General features: G+C 32.9%; 1 protein-coding gene across 1 annotated transcript in view; it reads left to right on the plus strand.

The window, feature by feature from the left end:
- The window catches only part of STPG2 (sperm tail PG-rich repeat containing 2), a 148,476-nt gene that overhangs the window by 23,986 nt on the left and 103,875 nt on the right, over nt 1-20,615 (plus strand). Inside the window, exons 6-7 of the mRNA XM_062574964.1 lie at nt 14,995-15,154; nt 17,915-18,078. Of these exons, the coding sequence (XP_062430948.1) occupies nt 14,995-15,154; nt 17,915-18,078 (324 nt within the window). The remainder of the gene's footprint in view (nt 1-14,994; nt 15,155-17,914; nt 18,079-20,615) is intronic.

The following is a 20,615-nucleotide window of genomic DNA, read 5'->3' on the forward strand; positions in this document are numbered from 1 at the left end:
AGATTGCCTTCTTTCAAAAACTTCTTTCTAAATTTTGGAATGGTTAAGCATGTATTTGGACTGTAGCAGCATTATAATTGGCCTTCTACTTCAATGCTTCCTAGAAATTTTTTTTAGTCTGAGTTTAATGTAAAGCATTGTTAAATGTGGAGCAAACTAATTTTGGATAGAAAGTCTGGTTATGGAAATAGGTTTTCCACTACCTCATTCTTCAGAATGGAGCACGGGCCATATTGTACTGATGGAAAAAGACTTCCCTTCCCCTGATCACTTTGAGAAGTTGTTGGTGAATTCCAGACCTGACCTCCCCCCTAAAATCCTGCTCTTTTTAGTGGCGGTGATGGTTATATCAATATCAACTTTTATTCTATAAAGTAGGAGACCAATATTTGCAACCGTGTGGGTGTTATTTCTTACGGATTTTCTTGTTGTGTGAGAGTTCCTGTAGTTTCCTTTTTTTATAGAGGTACTTAAAATGTATTTTTTTTTTTTGAGTTAAATATGCAAGTCAGATTGTTGAATTAAAAAAGAAATATCAAGCTCTTATACCAAATGCTACACAGTTCTGTTATGCCATTTGAGAATGTGGGAGTTGAATAGCCTGATATAGCAGTGCTAGCCTGGATTTATCTCAGCGGCTTTTTATGCCAGGATTAGCAGAATTCTAAGCATGTCCTTTATTTCAAAAATTATATTCAAAATAGTTTTATAATCATTTTTTTCAGTGGTGCTTGAAATTTCAGTCAAGGAAATTTAGTATCAAGGCAATAGCTTGAAAATAATCTGGATGAAATTTCACTTGCAAGGCAATGTTATATTAGTATCATAGGAAATTAGAACAATCCTTTCTGCAAACTTAACCTGCCTGTTCTTCTGGGACTTTTTTGTCATGTGCGAGTATTTTACGTGATGCCAGCAAGATAGCAGTGGCTTTAGCAATGTCTCTCCATCTCTGTTGTACCTTTGCATTGTTGGTAAGCTCTTTGAGATGAACTTTTCAGAGTTAAACCTTAGTTTTGATTCTGAATTTAAAATTATTTTTTTGAATATATGTCACTGTCACCCCTTCCATAGCTAACATCCATGAATAGTTCATGCCTTTGGAAAAGAAAAAAGGATATAAGGCCTGTGCATGTTTGCTGTCATAGCTTTAACGTGTATTTGTGATGTGATACAACCCTTCTCACACTTCCCTTAATTGGAGCTGGCTGAAGGAATTCCTGCCTCTCTTCCCCATTACCCTCTTGTGTATTCAGTATGTTATTGTGCTATGTAACTGCTGGGGTGCAAAATCAAAATTGTAGTTCAGGGGTGGGAAGGAGCAGTGGGAAGGCAAAGCAAGCATATTGTTAATCTCTGTCTTCATGTGAGGAGCAGCAAGTGCTCAGCTCACTTTCCTCCAAGAGTGTAATGTATGAAGTAGTCTATTTTTAAGCAATCATCACATACTTTTCTATTAGATGTTTGATTGAGATATCCCTTTATTTAAAAAACAAATAAACAAAACCCCCCAAAACATCTTAACTGGCTGTGCTCTCCAATATGATTGGAGGTCATTGAGATAAAGGCAACTTCTTCCACTTCAGTCATCTTTATAGATGAGTAGGAGAAACATTAGAGGTGATTGGTGTCACATCCTCTTTTACTGACTTGAGTCTGTTCAAGTGATAATTTTCTGATTTGTTGCAGTCCATTTGTAACTTGCTGTGTAGCACTCACTTTCTTGAGACAGAAATTTCATCCATCAAATTCCATATATGGAAACACATTTTATATCCTCTAAAGGGTTAATTGAAAACCAAATAGCGTCATTAGGTAATACTTTAGAAGACATCTCTATATCAAATTGAGGAGCAGCATCATTTTTAATGGAATTTGCTTTATTAGACAAAATTTACCCTTGAGATTAGCATAATTATTATAAAATTATTATAAAGGGACTTTAGTTATTATAATAAAGGAGTTTTTTTTTTTTTTTTTTTTTTTTTCCTTATAGTAAAAGTTGAACTTGTATCCACTTGGAACCTGCTGTGTTTAAGTACAGTGCAAAACTAAACTTTCAGCACGACTTAGCTCTCGACTTCCTGTTAAATGATGGTTCGTACAAAGGACAAGAACTTGTGTTCTTGGGTGTAAACAGTGGTTTCTTTCACTCCCCACCCCGCACCTCGGAGGAAAGCGTAAGGCTGCAATGCCGTAGAAGCTATTTCTTCTCTGTTCACGATTTAGAACGGAGTAATTTTGTCCAGTTCCTTTTTTCAGGATTGAGAGATTTTTTTTTTTTCATTTTCTGGATGAACTGGATTTCCTTTACTAGACTTCTGTGAAACTCTTTCAGTAGCAGAATGTTCATTCCATGTGGATGTGTAAATATACCTTTTGTTTTAAGTGATGTGACATTTGAAGTAGCATTTAAAGGCAAGCATGCTTTGGAACTCGGAATTGTATAGTACTAGTGTTTGCTTGTGCCTGTTTTAGTAATGAACAGAAACTATTATTGTTAGGAGCTTGTGACCTTGTCCTCTGGAAAGGTTACATTTTATGTATGAAGAATTGTCTATTATATATATATATAAAAAAAAATAGCCATCTTTGGTTAAAAACTAGAATACCTTTTGTTATCAGAATAAATTTTATATATTTAGTGAAAAATACCATTAGTGAGGTTGTCAGAAATAATATACTCATGAATGATAAAACCGTAACTTTTGAAGTTTTATGTACAATAGATGAATTGGACAGCAAACAAAATACATGCTTTCTACTTGCAGCAGAGTTGATTTATGACAGCCAATTCAACTTGGCACATGAAAGAGAACATTAATAGTTTGTCTTGTGGGAAGTGCAATACCTTGCTGCTCTTGCAATATTTTGTAAGATTTTTTTGGTTGAGATGCATTTTGCTGTTGCGCATAAAAAAAAGGTGGCAGAAGCTTGTTGCTTTGACTTAAGGAAAATACTAAAATTTATTGATCCTCTGTTTTTTGAGAAATAGAACATGCTAATACAGTATGCTATGTATTTACAATCTTAGCTTACCCAGCAATAAAATCACATTCAGCACCTATCTAGAGTATTTGCATTTATTTACATTGTTTGCAGAAGCCATTAAAGTAGTCTTGAGAAGCATTCATTTAAGATTGCCCAGGTAACCTCAATATGGCCTTGTTGCAACTATAATTTGTGATACAGTTTTTAATTACATGGTGATATATTTTCCACAGGATCTCTCACCTCAGGATGTACAGAATGGGTAGTTCTCACTAAATGAATAGTGTTCATTTCGTTGGTGTTTTTTCTTTTCTTTCTCCTTCTGTGTGAACTCTGTGCTATACATATTTCACATCATCTTTGCCATGTTCTGAAGATGAAGGTGATTAATTTCTGTTACAGTGCTAATATTCTGCTGCTCGTAGTTTTTTTAAAAAATCCTTTTACAAGCACAAAATGCATCTTCTTTCACCGACTCCTAGTCATATTCATTCTTGCTACTACTGTCTTCTGTTCATTTTCTGGTAGCTTAACTTACACTTTTTTTCATTCTTACACCCATCTTTTGTGCCTCTCTAATCTTTGGTTCTTTTGCTCCTCCAAAACTATATGTTTTTTTTTACAACAGCTTTTCTTATATAGACCAAAATCGCATGAATGATTTTCTTGCTGCTGTTAAATTATGAATATGTGAAAATGAGTATGCCTTTGTGAAACTTTTGAATGTTAATTAAAACCACTAACTCCATGTAATGATATGTTAATAGCACTACAAAAAGGACAGTGTTTTTCATTGAAAATACAAACAATTTTGGGTTTAGTACCTGAAAATTGTGTGGTAATTCATACTGAGGAGCAGTAAAATGATGAATAACCACATGTTCAAACACTGAGTTATCCTTCAGTGTTTAATAAGTTGAAAAAATCATATATTTTGTAAATAAATCTGTATCTGACAAATGATAACAGTGATTTTAAGTGGCTATTTGATACAGTTATGTTAGTTATGTGTTTAGATCACTAAAACATTTTTTTTATGCACAGTGTTTTTAGAATTAACAACAGGATTTACTTTTTTTTAAGGCTACATTTTTCACTTGTATCAAGAGGTTACTTGAAAAACACGTGGGGATTCAGGGGCAAAATAAAGATTGTAATGACAGTTGGGATAGTCTGGAGAGCATCAATATTAACAGTAAAATTGTAATGAACATAGTTACTAAAAACTAATACATTATATGTTAATGAATTTTCTAGTGCCTCCCAAATAATGGACTACAGTCATTTTTAGATAGTGATTAGAGACAAGTTATCCAATGGTTTTTGGTTATCTTATACATTGGCATTTATAAGCTTATTCAAGTATCTGTCCATAAGACCTCTTGGAAAAGATTTTGTCATATGAAAACTCTTTGTTGTTGCCTAATTTCTTCTATCATCATTTCACCAGGTTCTTTCTTGGATTTTCTAGAGTGACACTAATGGCACTTACATGTTTAGAGAACTATGACTGTCATGTTTGTGTTTGAACTGCCTCTAGTCAGTATATATTTATTTATTTTTTTGGTAGAGAAATATACTTCAGATGTTGGTATTCTTGATATATTTGCACTACTGTTACAAGCGGCACTTTACCCATTTTTACCCTTCTGTGTCATGTTATGGTCTGATTTGGACTCCCCCCCCCTCAAATGAGGGGGCAAAAAAAGCTTTTTCAGCATCCTGAAAATTCTTAGGTTTGCATGGAACTGTTTTGTATTTAGATGTTTTCCCGCAGACAAAAAAAATGACCTGAATCTGCATAATGACAGTCTGTTTCAGTTCAGGTTCCTTATACATTGGACTTTGGTATAGTATTCTCAAGATGTCTGGTGGACTAGATCGCATCTCCGGCCAGTGATGGAATTGACTAGTCTTGTTTGGTCACCTTCTCCCACTGTCCACTTTCTTATCCTTGAAGTTAGCTATTGTTTGTACTATCCTATTGAGACCATCATATGGGAATCATGTTCTATTTTTTTTTTAACTCTGTCCAGATTCAAACTGCTTTTTTTTTTTTTTTTTTTTTTTTTTTTTAATGTATTGCACTTGGAAAATCAAATTATTCTCAAGCAAGCTTCAATTGATCTAATTGATCTATGACCTGAATTTTCAAAGATAACATCTCAAGTTGAGAAATCCATGTGCAGAAAAGATATTGTGAAGCAAAATGAACTTCACATGAGTGCATCCTTTTTAAACCTTCTCAAGCACAGAATTATTGGCCTGGCAGTTTTTTAATTCTTTTTGTACCTCTCCATCAACTCCATTTTCTTAAAGTGCAACATTTTTACTCTTGGATCTTAAATAAACCACCATGTAAAATAAAAGACTTTGACATTTTTTTGTGCAGAAACCTATGACTTTATTTTTCTTTCCAGTGTTAAGTGTGACAGCAAGTACAGTGGTTTATCCATCAGGTTCATGATGAAATATTATCCAAATACCAATAATTTTTCTTCACAGGAACACTGAGATTTTTAGTTAATTTTGTAAATTAAAAACTGTACTTAAGTTATTAAGCTATTGTATACACTAATAATTACTGTATCTACACACTTATTTTATTTACAGTGACTTTGCGAATATTAACTGAACAGAATCAGTAAAAGTATAATTTTGCTGATAAATTAATGCTGCTTTGTAGGTCATTCAGTATGGCTGCTTGGGCTTCTTTTCATTGGATTATCTTTTTAACTTTCTTTCAATAGATAGTGGGGTGACCTTATAAGACAGCTATTTATTCATTGGAAGTGGAGGCATATCATTCCCTTTAATGAATGGAATTTATGAGAATTTGCACTCTGCAATCACTGGTGCCAAAGTGGGGTCAGTATAATGTAAAGTACTGTCTAATGTAACATCTCTAATAGTATAAAATTACAGGTTATTTCCTCACTTTTAAAAGATATTTTAATTAATCTTGCCATTAATGTGGTTTTAAAACCATACTCTATCATATACCTATATAGATCCTGATGGAGACTTTGCCTAATTTAAGAATTTCTCTGTGAAAAATCTTCACGGAAGAAGAAAGTTGTGGGGAGGGTTCCTAAGGTTTTATTATGGGCTTAGCATGATAAGGAGAAAGACTCATCTCCACAGATTTGGTAATGGTTATAAGCCTTTATTGGATAACATGATTAAACATAAAAAAGAAAAATAGTAGTATTCAAGGAAATTTCTTTTAGTGGAAATTTTCAGAATTAGTGTTACTTCAAAATCTTAAATACAAATCAGCAAATTTGACCCTTTTTAAAAGATTGCTATAATTTAGTATCATTAACTTTTTTCAGCATGATATTAATTAGACTATGCAAGTTAGCTGCATGAAATGAAATTCATTTGACTAAAACAATGTGGATATGAGGTAATATTGATGTAGCACTCCTTTATATTATTTCTCAAGAGGAGATTAAGTTTGTCATAAAGAAATTGTACTAAAAAGTAAGATACTTGTAACTACATTGTACTAAGGCTTTTCAAAAATTGGAAGATGAAAGGCCGAGAAACATCTGACAGATATGAGACTAATTTAGCAAATCTGTCACGTCTAAACCTTCAGTCTGATTTGGGAAGAAGGGAGGTTTTGACCAATTTGTCTTTAAGCCTTTTGCTTCAGAAAAGGGGAGATAGGAAAGTGGTATTAATCTATTTTTGCCATTTTTTATCTTTTATCTCACAAAAATAAGTAGACAATGATATGGGAAGTAGCAATCTTTATATAACTGATGGCCAAATTGTAGATCTAGTGAAGTTCAGGTCCAGAAAAAAAAAATATTGAAGTAATTAGACTTTTTTTGGATTTCTGTGGCTATGAGAAAAGGATCATACTGTCATGCGGCTTCGTTTGTCAGTTACCTTAAAATAAGTTGTGTAAGTGTCCTGCAAAAATGATACTATAGATTTAAATAATAAAGTTTGTATTGTGAAGTGGGAAAGTGCTAATTAGTTAGTGATTAATTGTATCTGAAAAAAGGCAGAACACTGAACAAAACTTTCAACACTATAATATTGGTCCCAGACTCTCCTGAGATATCGTTGTGTAAATATGACATAAATATGTTGAAAGGTTGCTGAAAAATGTGGAAGCAGTTCAGAAAAAAACATGTGTTTGAAAGCTTTTTTGAACCACAGCTCTTTCAGAGTACAAACCCACAAAGGTGTGTGTGTGGGGGGGAAAAAAATCACACAACTGCTGTGCAATTTAACTTAACCCTATGTGTAGTGCATCTCATTTGAGCAAGTACAAATAGGCATTGTATAAATAAAAGAATAGTTCACAGGGTGCAAGTGGCTTTTGGGATCAGGATTTTGTTTTAGTATATTTGTTAATAGTTAGGGACAATGAATCTGTTAGTACTTTAGATCTTTAAAAACACTTCTCCAGTCAGTAGAAGTTCCAACAGAGTGTTTGAAGATTAATGTAGTTTTTTCTTTTGTATACATTTGTATTTACATACTTTAAAGCAGCAGTTCAGCTATACATAGCACTGATTTTCTTGAGCTGATTTACATTTCTTTGTAAGCCTTTAATACTTTCTATACTGAGTTTGCTTTTTTAAAAAAATTCTTAATACCAAAACTTACATTTGTCTATGCTTAAGCAGAAAAATACAGAATTTCAAATTCTAATTTTGTTTAATATAATGTATTTTGGGAACCATAAATATATGCTACAATAAAGATTTACATGCCTTAAAGGTAAGAATAATATATTAAAATCTCAATGACTAGTGAGATGTTTTCAAATCTTAGAATATGCTTTTATAGCTTTGAATATGATCATTCCATCTTCGCTGTTAGCATCTTACTTTCTCCCATAGTATTTACAAAATTATTATTCCTTCTAGCCTGTAACAAATATTTCATAGTTGACTATACAACTTTCCATTGGACTTTTATGTTGATTGACCTTTATATTGATGATGAAAATCTGTTTTTATTGATAAAGCACATTGCAATCTTGAAAATTGTCAGTAATGTATCTGATGTGATCTATTAACATAATAAAATTTTTGGTGTGAATTTCGTAGTCCTTTTTAGCTTATAATCTTTTAAAAGTATATTTTGACTGTAAATAAACTTGGAAATTGTATGAAGACTACAGTTTTATACAATTTTATTTTTTTCTTCGGTTTCTCAGAGCATTCTGAAAAACTGGTTAAGTTTATCATTTTTGGCTTTTACCCACAGGAGTATGGGCTGAATAGTGTGTGACTATGCATTTAAATAACATCCACAATCTGTATGCTATAGTTTTTTCACATGTTTAGAACCTTTGGACTTGCTGATTTCTTTTAAATATAGTGTTTTTTTTTTTTTTTTTTTTTTTTTTTTTTTTTTTACTTTGATGGCTTTGAAGACATGAATATTTTACATAAGGAGGGTTTAAGGAACCTTAGGACTTCCCTGTAAAATTGGGAGGAATAAATTTCACTTTGAAATCAATAGTCTCCCGTAATCCTGGAACTTAATTAAATTGATATTAAAGAAATCCAGTTAGCAAATCTCTAAGAGATACAATAGTGGGCTGGAATTTTCAAAGCAGTTTTAAGAGGGCTATGTGCCAATGGGAGTTGAGTATCTGATTCCCTTGAGTTACTTTGAATATCCCAGCATTAGTTTCTTCTTTCTCTCACTGTTTTTTTTTCTCTTTTTCCTTTTCTTTTTTTCCCCTACTGGACTAAATTCTTTGAAAGTTGAACAAATTTGTAACACTTTTGTGTTAATAGCAAATGATTTTAAAATTCAAAGTTATAGATATTTGAAGAGATCTGACGAGGAGGAAATAGGTGCCTCAGCTTTCAACTGTTTCTTGTTAATTATCTATCCTATATTTAAATCAAAATAACGGTTCAACATATGCAAACTATTTGTTTTCTTAGTTTAGTTTCAACTTATCTATATAGGAAATGCTGAACCTTAAAAGTGAAGTTGCGGAAAACATGGTGCTATTTAATTTCTGTGCTTTCTCTTTACAGCCCTATTTTTCATGTTGATTCTTAGTATATTTTCTGTACTTGACAAATTAACTGAAGTTCAGATCTTCAGGTAGGAGAAACTAAAAATGGTCAAAATATTCTTGTTTTTAGGAAATAACAGTGTTAGATGTTGACTTTGTCAGCAGTGCTAGTTCAGTCAAGAAGTTTCCATTATTTTCCCCAATGCTGTCATTCATTCCTGGCCCTACACTGTGGTTGGTCACCTCATTGGTTGCCTGACCTGTTAGCATGTTAGGACCTGTTAGGTCCATGGAGCTGAGGGCTTGGAGTTTACAGACTATCAGCAGGACTTGAATTCTCCCTCAGCCTTTCTGGACAAGGTGGGACTGTTCCAGGAGCCTGGGACTCGCAAGGGCCTTGTGAATATTTAAGTGGAGGTTATCCCTAATGAGAACCCCTGCATGGCTTCCTCTTGTTGGAGAGATTTTCTCAGGACAGAGGCTTCCTGTGTCCTCATCAAACTTGGAGGAGCTGGGCATACTGGCTGCTGTAAACTGCAATAGAGATAATAGCTGGTTGTATTAGATATCTTCTCTGCGATAAAATGACTAAACTGTTGTTAAATAGCTTTATATGTGTCAGTGGGAGTATTCTGTTAAACAGACTTAAGCATCTATGTATATATTTGTCTTTACTGTATTGGATCAATGTCTTGTTGAAATATTTGCTTATGTTCTTGAGGAAGAAATAAAGGTCTTGTGGATATCGTGCAAACCAGATTACGTTTAGGTTTAGGATTAAAATCTGCTTCAGAGCTCCTGCTTCTTCCTCAAAACAGGCAGAAAAAATACTTTCATATGTGAATGAGATTATTGCACATTTACTTCAGTAATCCATATGTAAGCATTATATTATATTATCCAGAGATACAGGACAGTGCAAATGTACAAAACATTGTTATACAAAATAAATATGTTATAATTAATGGCTTCAGTGGTTTGATGTGCTTGCAGTTCCAAAATATACAGTGACACTTTCTGTAAGAAAATATCATTCAAGTGTGTGACTGCTAAATTTGTATTTCTTCCACTGATTACAATTCTGTTTATAGGTTTCTGTGAATCATTAAGAAACTTATAAGCAAAAGCTATGGATTCTTTCCTATTTTCCTTGTTTTACAGCATAGAATAAAAATAGACAGTTTTTGAACTCTCAGAAACCCTATAACTGACAACAAGTGTAATTGTATGTTTATCTGATCTGCATTCCCACCCATTCTAGACTAGAAAACATTCAGATGCTAACAATATAAAATGATTTAAGCAGTTTGTTTAATGATAAATGGTTCAGTGAGACAGATTGTTGTAATGATACCAGTTTAATGAAAGGGTAAAAATATGAGAATGGTAATTAAATCTGTCAAACTTATTAATTGTAATCATATCTTTTTGTAGCAGAGTTGCTCAGCACAAAATTAATTATTGCATACAGTAGTGAATAATGTACACAGTACAATTTTATGTGCTTTTGTATTTTTTAAAAATAAAAGACAGTAAATTAATTGTAATATAAGTAAATCTTACTAGACAGATGATAGTAAAAATGCATGCTATTAAAAGAATGTACCGATTACTAAAATATAAGAAAATGATTCACAAATCAGAATTTTATCATAAACAGATACAATGTTATAAACAGATTACGAGATATTTGTCATCAGATACTGAAACATCCTGTTATATCCTAGAATTTTGGAATTCTCTCTTCTTAGACTGTGTATGTACCCTAAGCAAAAAATAATTGATTGAAATAATTTTTTTCCTGAGTAGACTGAAATCATATTAAGTGTCTAATATAACAATGTGTTTTGCACAGTCATGCAGGTCTTGCTGTCTATAAAGTTATAGTATACTTCTGGAATTTCAAAATAGAGGAAAACTTATTTTTTATATGGTTTTTGATTGCTGCTGGTTTTATTTATTGAATAATTGTGATTTGTTTTTACTCTGAGGTTTTTTATTCCAGATACATCATTTTAAGCACAATGTTTTTCATTTTACTATTGCAGATCAACTCCAAAGTTGTTTCTCTATCCTCTTTAGCCATTAAGATCTCTGTAGCATACTTGCCTTGGCCTAAAGCTGTTTGATTTAATTAATTTCTGGTTTTAATGTTATAGGACTAGTCTTTTTATGAAACACAGAATACATGACAACTCAGGTTAATGTAAATTTATGTTACAATTGCATGAAAAAGTTTTGCAGATACAAAATCTCTTCAGTTCTGTAAGATGAAAAGAACGCAGTAAGAATTAGGCCATCAACTGTTAGTTATTGGTCACTAGAAAGAGTACCACATGTGAATGTCACTGTCATTAAGTAGTTGAAATCTTGTTTTAGTAACGATGATTTCTGTTGTTGAACACATGATGCTATAGTAATTCAGGGAAAAGCTGAGCATACCAAAACTATTATAAAGAACAAACTTTAATTTGTAGTTAACTATAACTTAGTGTACGTTTTGTGTAAGAGGAAACATTTGTATTTATGCTCACTTCCATAGACTCTGAAAACACTGGTGATCATAGCAATGATTTAGAAATGTCTGTGTGTCAGTAACATGTCAGCATGGAAGTAGTTAGAAAAATTAATATTAAATCTCTATATTTGAACATGAAATAAAAGGGTAATTAATTTTGTTATGTTTAGATTCTAACAATACAAATAGTGTTCTTTTACAGGATTACCATCTTTAAACTGACCTTGTTTTCTCCAAGAGAAAGTAGATTCATGCAAGCTACATGTAGTCTTTAATGCAAATTTTACATGAGCAGAGATATCAAAATTATTTTCTTAGTTCACTTAGCATCGCATAGCATGCTTCTGTTTGCACTGTGAAATGCAAATGAATGATGCCTCATTTGAGTACTTTGAACTGTGGAGGAGAGCAAGAAAACTGGACAACTTCTCACAAAATCTTAGTGCTGTTGTAAAGCATTCCAATAATGGACTCAAATCACAAACTGCAAAATGTTAATTAAACTTTAGAGTATTTTTGTGGTTAGATTTGTAAATAAAAAAACCACAATTGATTTAGTTGGTAACATATTTAAAAACTTTCAGTGTGTTGGGATGGTAGATATTGCCTATGGCAAAGGTACCAAGCTCTTACAGAGAACAGCATGGTTGTGGAATATCCTTTTGTAAGATCTTGGCGCAATCTCAAGAAACCTCCCCCAACTACCCAGCAGCTGACTAGTTAGTAGTTCATTTATATCTACTTCAAAATGAAATGTACATAAGAGTTCACTCTTAACATCACCTAAACTTGATTCATGCATTTAACCAATTGCTCACTAGCATAAATTTGTAGATATTTCTATAATGCAAATTATGTTTTTTTTCAGGCTTTTCCAGGACCTGGACAATATGAAATAGAAAGTCAGTTTCAGAAAAGTACAAATGCAATACAGAAGGGAAAAAAATTTCTACACGCTCCTTTTCTTTCACAGTCCGAAGTAAGTCCCTGTACTTTCTTTCTCTTTATGTGTTATAATAACATGTTGTTAAACGATAGGTAACTAGGGTGTTCTATGACTGCTTAATAAATTGTTTCTCTGTGTGTTTCTGCATTGCTAGGTCTAATTGATGATTGAGACATATATGAATACACTCCTGACAAACATTTTAAAGGACTCAAACAGGTGTTTATGGAAGAGTGTGTGTGTGTGTGTGTGTGTGTGTGTGTAAAATGTGGTTAGGCTTGAAAGTTCTCAGGCAGATAAGAGAAGGAGTCTCACTTTATTCCATATGCAGTCCATGGAGGAGGGTTCATAGGCATATCAGTGGTTATAGATTTCATTCAAGTAATGTTTAATACTTAGGTGTGTGCTCCTAAGCACACAGAATAATGGTGTAAATAAGTGAAATCTTTTTTTTTAGACATGTAGACCACTGCAACATATAGCATGTATACACTAAAATGCGTATTACCACATCTTTAAGGAAGATTTTCTCTGAAACGTAGGTTAGGTATCGGTTTCTGTCACATCTGAGGTGTCTGCTCCCTTTCTAAAGCCTAATATGTTTAAAAGTAGTTTTAATATCTTTATAAAATGCATATATCTCTAAGTAATAGCTTTTAGCTGTTAGTGATCCAATGTGACATTTTCATGATTCTATGACCAAGTGTGAAAAATTTTTTAAATTATCATTAAATAATCAAAAAGTAGGAAGCTGACAATATGCATTACACACTAGTATAGTCTTTGAACAAATCTTTCTTTCTCCTTTCTCCTTCCGTTACTGCTCCAAAGGCCTCCTTTTCTCCCATCTGTATTTGTTATTTTAGGAAATATTTAGAACAAAAAGAACAAAAAATCATTTTGTATCTATCAATTAGATTATCTTTCTGTTTTTTAGTTTCATAAATAATGTATTCTAAAATTACAGCTGAATAAGCCTTTTTCTGATACTTGACCACTTTCAGGAAATTTCTCTTGTAAGTTATGGATTTGGTTTATCAAGGCAGTTTCTTCTTTTCTCACAATTTATATTCAGCTAAAATTCCTGTATCGTTCTTGCTTTGATTTTTACTTTGATTTTAATTTTTAAATTCCCAAATAATCCATGTTTCCTAGTTGTATAAGAACTAGGTTTTAAGTAGGTTATAGCTTCTAAATTTTGGCAAATAATACTTTTTCCTCTGTTCTATACTTAAGAAGCTTTTATTTTCTGAAAATATTTTCTAAATTTTTTTTCATGAAAAAAATGCCACATTAAATGTTCAATTGAAACTGTCTGAAAACTAGTATGTAAATTGTTTTTATCTGTTTTGTCGGTGATGGTGAGCGCAAGTGAGTGCAAGTAAATGTGAAAGGCAATGTATTGCTAATTCGCATTTAGCATTCAGTGTGATTTGTGTATTGCTTGGGACGGTATTTATGCTAGTAAGTACAGTAGGGTTTGCACACTCTACTAAGGATTAATTTCTGGGCTCATGGCCAACTGACATGACATAGCTGCTGTCCACACGGTTAAATTCTTTTACCCAAAAGACAAAGTGGCCATATGCAAATAGTCAGATGGGAATGATCTGTGGCCTGTGCTCACTCTTGGAGGTGTAGGCTTTCTCTTGAGAATGCTGGTTGACTTGGACTAGAAATTATATTGCTCTCAATTAAATAGTAGGGAAAATCTCATATTAGTGTTCAGGACTGTGCCCTGATCCTGCATAGTTCATTAGTATAGAGGCATATTGGACATTCTAATTTTTTACCCTCTATGTTCAACTTCCTGAACATGCAGACCTACCTCACAGTTTCATTTCAACTTAGGTGTGACCTGAGCCTGAACAGTTGTAATACGGTCAGTTACTGACTTAACCATTACCTGTAATTTAATCTCTCCAGGGAAAAACATTAAGTGCTGAGGGTATCTGAAGGTATTTTGAATGAGACTTAAAATGATCTCCTTTATGTTCTTTATGGACAATAGATATTTCACTGTTAGAGAAGTGGATCTACTGTAGTTTACTTACCCAATGCTTCCCATTCTTTTTCCCCTTGGCTGGCAGTATGGCTGTATACAAGCATCAGAGTGTAAAAAAAAAAAAAACAACAACAAAAAAAAAAAAACCCTTTGCACTGTTGTGTACAATGTGCTTAGTATATAGAGACTGCAGGAAGGGCGTGATTTTTTTAAAGGCAGGCATGTGTTTGAAAACATGTCTGTATCTACATCAGTGTTTTGTGTATTGTCAGCTATTTATATGGCTATGTATTATTGTATGTGCATACTATTTGTACAAACAAATTCACAGTTAATACATCAGAGTTGAAAATCACTCCTATGTGATCAGAAAAATTCAAGAGGGTAGCTGCCATTATTTCTGAATTACATTCATTATGAAAGAAAGAAATACCGTAAATGTACTGTATTGATGTAAGCATTTTATGTAGTTTCTGAATGTGCTGTAGGCTGTCACTGGCATATTGTTTTTCCCCCTTGTGCTTTACTAGAGATTTCTACCTGTGCGATCAATCACACCAGCTCCTGGCACATACAGTGAACCACACATGGCTCTTGAGTCCTCGAACAAAATGTCGGGAATGAAAAAGATCCCATTTGGTCAAACTGCTGTTCGATTTACTCAAGACTCCAGGCTAGAAAAAACACCAGGTTTGCAATTAATCCGAATACTGCTGATATCCAGACTACATAACCTAATAATAGTAAGATAGATATTGTGGAGCATGAGCAATTGATCATGTAATTGGAAAAACAGTAAATATGAAATTAATTTGAAATAAAAATACTCTAAGCATTAGAGAAGATGTACGTATCAAAGACCAAGTTATTTATACTAGCTTTTGGCCAAAGGGATGCAAATGCGATTGCTAACTCACCAATTTTGGGGGATTTCTAAGAAATGCGAACACAACTTACCTATGATAAATACAAACTTATTTATATAAGTATGTTTTGTTTACTATATATATATATATACTTATATATATAAGTATATATATATAAGTATGGTTTGTTTACTTCACTTACAGAATTCCTGTCTAAGGAAAAAACGATGTAAACAGCATCTGCGGATGTTGTTTTTCCCTTCCTCTCCCCTTCCATTTTGGGCTAGTATTAAATAAGGCTATTTCTTCATAGTACAGGCTCTATAGTTAGCTCTCAACAAAACAACAAATATGCAATCTTTTTATGCAAAAATATGATTTTACTGAGGTAAATATGTACTCTATTAATTATGTTTTCACCCTGTTGGCAAGATTATATCTCACACCAGTTTAGTAGTGATACATATTTTAATTTATTGTCCTAATTCTAGTGCTTTAGGTAAAGTAGACATACACGGATCTTCTTCTAGAGGTTGTTCAGGGTAAATTGTACCTGATGTGAAAAGATTTTGTCTCTGTGGCTTTTCTTCAGATATTCTTATTCTTTCAAGTGTTCTGAGAGCAGAATGAAGACCTTAACACTACACTGATTATCATCTAGCAAATATTCAGATATTCAAGTGTATATATAAAGAATAGGTACATCCTGAAATTACACCTATACCTAGCATTTCAGTTTATTTGAATAGCTAAATATTATCATCTTCATTATGCAGAAATGACACTTGTCCTACTTGAGGACACTAGTGTATTACGTGGTTCAGTATTCTGTCTGCAGACATTGGTCTACTTTGTATGTCGGCAATTTGAATGTATTAAGGGAAGGGCAAGTGGTAGACTGTGTCCCTAAAAGGCACGTTCATGTAGCACAATGCTTTATGGTTGAAGCATGGTTATGTGAAGTGAATGGTGACTATTGCCATACCAATTGTTTTCAGTCATCTAATGTGACTGAGCACTTTGAACAGAGACTTTTGTGTCCTCTGTGGCTTTTTTGCGTTTACTTCTCCTTGTTTTATCCTCAGGTGCTTGCACATCATGCCAGTCATCTGCAACTCAGTGGTTTCCAGAAAGTTTACTTTTTGTCTCTGCTTGATTTATGTGATGGTTGCGTTTTATTCACTAGCTTGCAGGCCAGTTATGCTATCTAGGTGAGGGATATATACCCTACTGCTATTTATTAACTGGTCACTTAAGTCTTGCACTAAAAAGGAGATATTCAGAAATAAGGGTGTCATCTCCAGATCTCATTGCTCACTTGGTCTCAAACCATGAACAGAATGTAAGGCATTGCCCTTAGCACCTTTTACATTTTCAGGGCCAAATTGCATAAAGAAGCCTTTACCTTAAATGACTGACCAGCATACATACATACATATACATACATATACATATACATATATATATATATATATACACACACACATACACTTTTTGCGTTGGAGTGATGATTCTGAGACTTAGTTGCTAATGGTAATTACTGAGACCATATATATAAGTTTTTGACATAAAAACCCTTGTCTGATTCTTTTGAATAATGTTGAAGACAAATTTAGAAGATGATATTGATTCTTTCTATTTTTATCAGCACTGCTGAGGGTAGTCTGAACCCCTCGCTCTTTTACAATTGATTGACATAAATTTTGAAATACCTTTTCAGCTCAGCTGTCAACTTCTTACTATCAATCCCTTAAAGTGTACCTGGAAACCATATGCTTGGCCTCTTCAACTAAGCATAGCTGTATATCACATTAGATGTCTCAATTCTCAGCACTGTCATTAGAGATTACCCAGTACAATTTGCCTCACTGCTGTCTTGTGACTGTCTGTCTAAATTTTTTATTAGATTCCTCTCATATAAGCCTGCTTCAACACACAGAAAAGTCTTCATTGTTATTCAAGTCTCTACAGTCATATCCCCTCTACCAATGGGGAATGGGGAAGTTTACATGACAATTATCTTTTTTTGTAATGAAAAAGAGGAGGCAACCCATACTGGCCTTGGACCTCTGATGTTTTAGTGCAACTGTGAATTTAGCCACAGCAAAAACCTCGTTATCTCCAGGCAGCTTTCAGACAATGAAAGACCCGATTCAGCACTTACATGGTCATTGTATCCCCACAATGAAGTCTTTCATGTATATTAGACATGGTAATAAAATCATTATGATGGCTTGTTAAAGGCTTACAAGGTTGTCTTCAGATCTCTTACTGACTACTTGTAAGTGGTCAGTCACCTGCTTGGTAGAAAGCTGCATGCAGTATCTACAGATAAATTACTTTTATTTCCTCTGCTATTTAAATACCAGACAAAATGTGAAAGTGTTCAACAGTTCATACTGCATAGATTTTGGGAATGTAACTGTAATTGTTATACAGACAGAAATTTTTTAGCCAACCAGTATTTCAACTGAGAATATTTTGTTATAAAAAGAATGACAGAATGATTTTGAGCATGTATGCCATTACAAAGTTATAAAAAAAGTGTGTTTCAGGCTTACAGAAATGTTTTGACTTCTTTCAGGCCCTGCATTCTATAACATTCTGAACCATAGTATTGAAAATCAAAGTTTAAAAAACATATATTTGGCCTATACAAAGAGAGTAGCTTTTGGATCTTCAACTCCTCGGTGTTTACCTCTTTATGAAAAGGAAGAATTTTGTACTCCTGGTCCTGCTGATTATCAGGTAATTAAAAAAAATCTTTTTAAAAAAAAGTAATGAAAGACTAAAAAAAAAAGGCTGAGAATTTTGAAAATTATACTAGTATTTTTCTAAAAGTATATATGCCTAATGAGTAGTATGTTTTGAAGAATTATTTTTGTCTTGTGAAAAACAGGGGTAACCAATGAAGAGAGAGTGACATACTGAGTATTCCTGAATAAATATGGCCAAACTTTTCTTTATTAATGTATCTAGTGTTCTGCTCTTCTGTAGACTCTGCAAGCTTAAATTAAAAAAAAAATCTTTTGACATATTTTGTCATGCAAAGCACAGTGTATTTTAATTACAATGATGATTTTTTTTCCTGAGCTATTTAAATTAAAAGCACAATGTATGATTTCAGAAAGTAATGCAACTATTATGGAACAAATTGAGAAAAATTAGTGAGATTGGTGAATTACTTTAGCAATTCTTTTTAGAATAATAAGTTCTGAGAGTTTTCTTTCTTAAATTTTTATTTTATCATCTTTCTGCTATTTGTCACCACTTTTCTATCTGTATTTCAAAATAACAATCTCTTAAAGAAATATTTTTCACTGCTTGCTTAATGTGCCATAGAGCTTTATGACTTACTGCAGCTTAGCTTTTCTAAATCATCCCCTATTGAAGGGAAGCATTTAAGAACATGATTAATTCTAAGCATTGCAAAATTCCATTGATGTAGCTCCATGCTTCTATACTATTTTGAATCACAGCTCAAAGCAAAATATGATTGTATTTTCACGTAAATAGCCTGCTGTTTTTTGAAAATATATAAAGTTAAATTGTTAGTCCTTGTGCCCTAACTTCTCACTGATAGCAAAAAAGATCGTCAGTCATCATTGCTGCTATTTGACTACTTAAATCTGTTTTGATTTGAGTATCAACTATGAAGATATAATTTAACATGCCAATAAAAAAATCACAGTTGTGAGAAGAAAGTGGCCAAATCAGAAGGACAAAATGAAGACCACAGTAATTAGATAAAGTGATCAGTTGAAAGGCTATGGAAATTCTTTGTGATTCAGTAATTATATATTACAGGAACATCTGAGAATCCTCATAAAAGAAGAAAGAATGCATTTTGCCAAATAGGCTAGGTGTCAGGATGTATTTTTCTCAGCACTGCAAAAATGGAAATAAGTGTGTTCCCCCAGGTGTTAATCAGACAAACCAGACAGCTCACATATATTATCATTGCAATTAATTCTAAATATATTTAGAGATGACTCTTGTTTAATCAAGGGTGGAACAGTACATGGAAGATATTTCATGTTGCCATATCTATAAAACCAGTTGCAAGCAAAGATTGATTCCTCTCTCCATTTTGAAAAGTGTTTCTGTAGGTTTTCATAGAGCATATACATGTAACTAATGTGCATATGCACAGAAGTATAAGATTGTACTGAGTGATTAAAGTAGACTGACAATATATTCTGATAGTTATCTGCATAAGCCTTAAGGTGAAAATCTCTTTAAGACAATAACTTGCCTACAAAATTAAAATATCTGTAGTTAACACCCCAAAATTTCAATATTGGGCAATATTATTCAATATTATCAAAATATTTAAATATTTTAAAATATTTTTCTTATGAAGCAATCTCAGGATTACTGCTTGTTCACTGAAATCTTTGTATAGCAAGTTCCTGGAAAAAATGTTCTCAGCAGAGGGAAGATACATGCTTTTAAATGAATTCCACCTTTCACCACCACAACTGTATATCTGTGGCTGGGTCAGAACCCACAAGAGTACTTTGCTCTGCTGCCATCATGGATCCTAGTTTTTAGGAAGAACTTATGAAGTTGTAGACTCATGAATCTAATTGCTTGAAGTTTTCTCTCCTGATTGCAGGACTTCTTTTTTTGTGCTGCATTTCTTTTGGTGTTTAGGAGCAACTTCGCGTATCATATACCAATTCATATGACAAATTCTACACATGTGGTATTGATCATTAGGAGTCCTACTGTATTAATAGCGTACTGTATACCTAAAGGCAGACAGACAGACAAAGGTACATTGAAACCCTTATTCAGGAAATCATCCCAATTTATTTAATATTCACATGCCATTGAAATTGAAAATTTTTAAGAAAACACATAGTTAAGTGTCTGCCTGCTTGTTTTTCTCAATTATGGTGATAAATTGGCATCTCAGTGAATATTTCTTGATCTGTTTTCCTTTTTTGAGTTTGAAAGCCTTATGTTACAACAATGTAAATTACAGTTTAAGGATGTACTTCCTTGAATGAGATGCTGACAACATTTAAAGGGAAACTCAGAAATCAAATATTTCTAATATTGGACTGAGTTGAAATATCATTTGGATGCGTATTGTATATATGTATAAAGAATGATATAGATGCATATTATAACTTGAAAGAAATGTTTTCTCTTTTCTCTAAAAGAAATTCAAATAAATTATTTTGATATTGTTCATGTAATATTAAATAAATGTTACAACCTACAAATGTTAAAAATTTTAATTTTGTCTTCAGTTTTTTAGACTTTTCTCTTTTTGA

This window comes from Rhea pennata, chromosome 4 (genome assembly GCF_028389875.1).
Source record: "Rhea pennata isolate bPtePen1 chromosome 4, bPtePen1.pri, whole genome shotgun sequence".
In the NCBI taxonomy this organism is placed as follows: domain Eukaryota; kingdom Metazoa; phylum Chordata; class Aves; order Rheiformes; family Rheidae; genus Rhea; species Rhea pennata.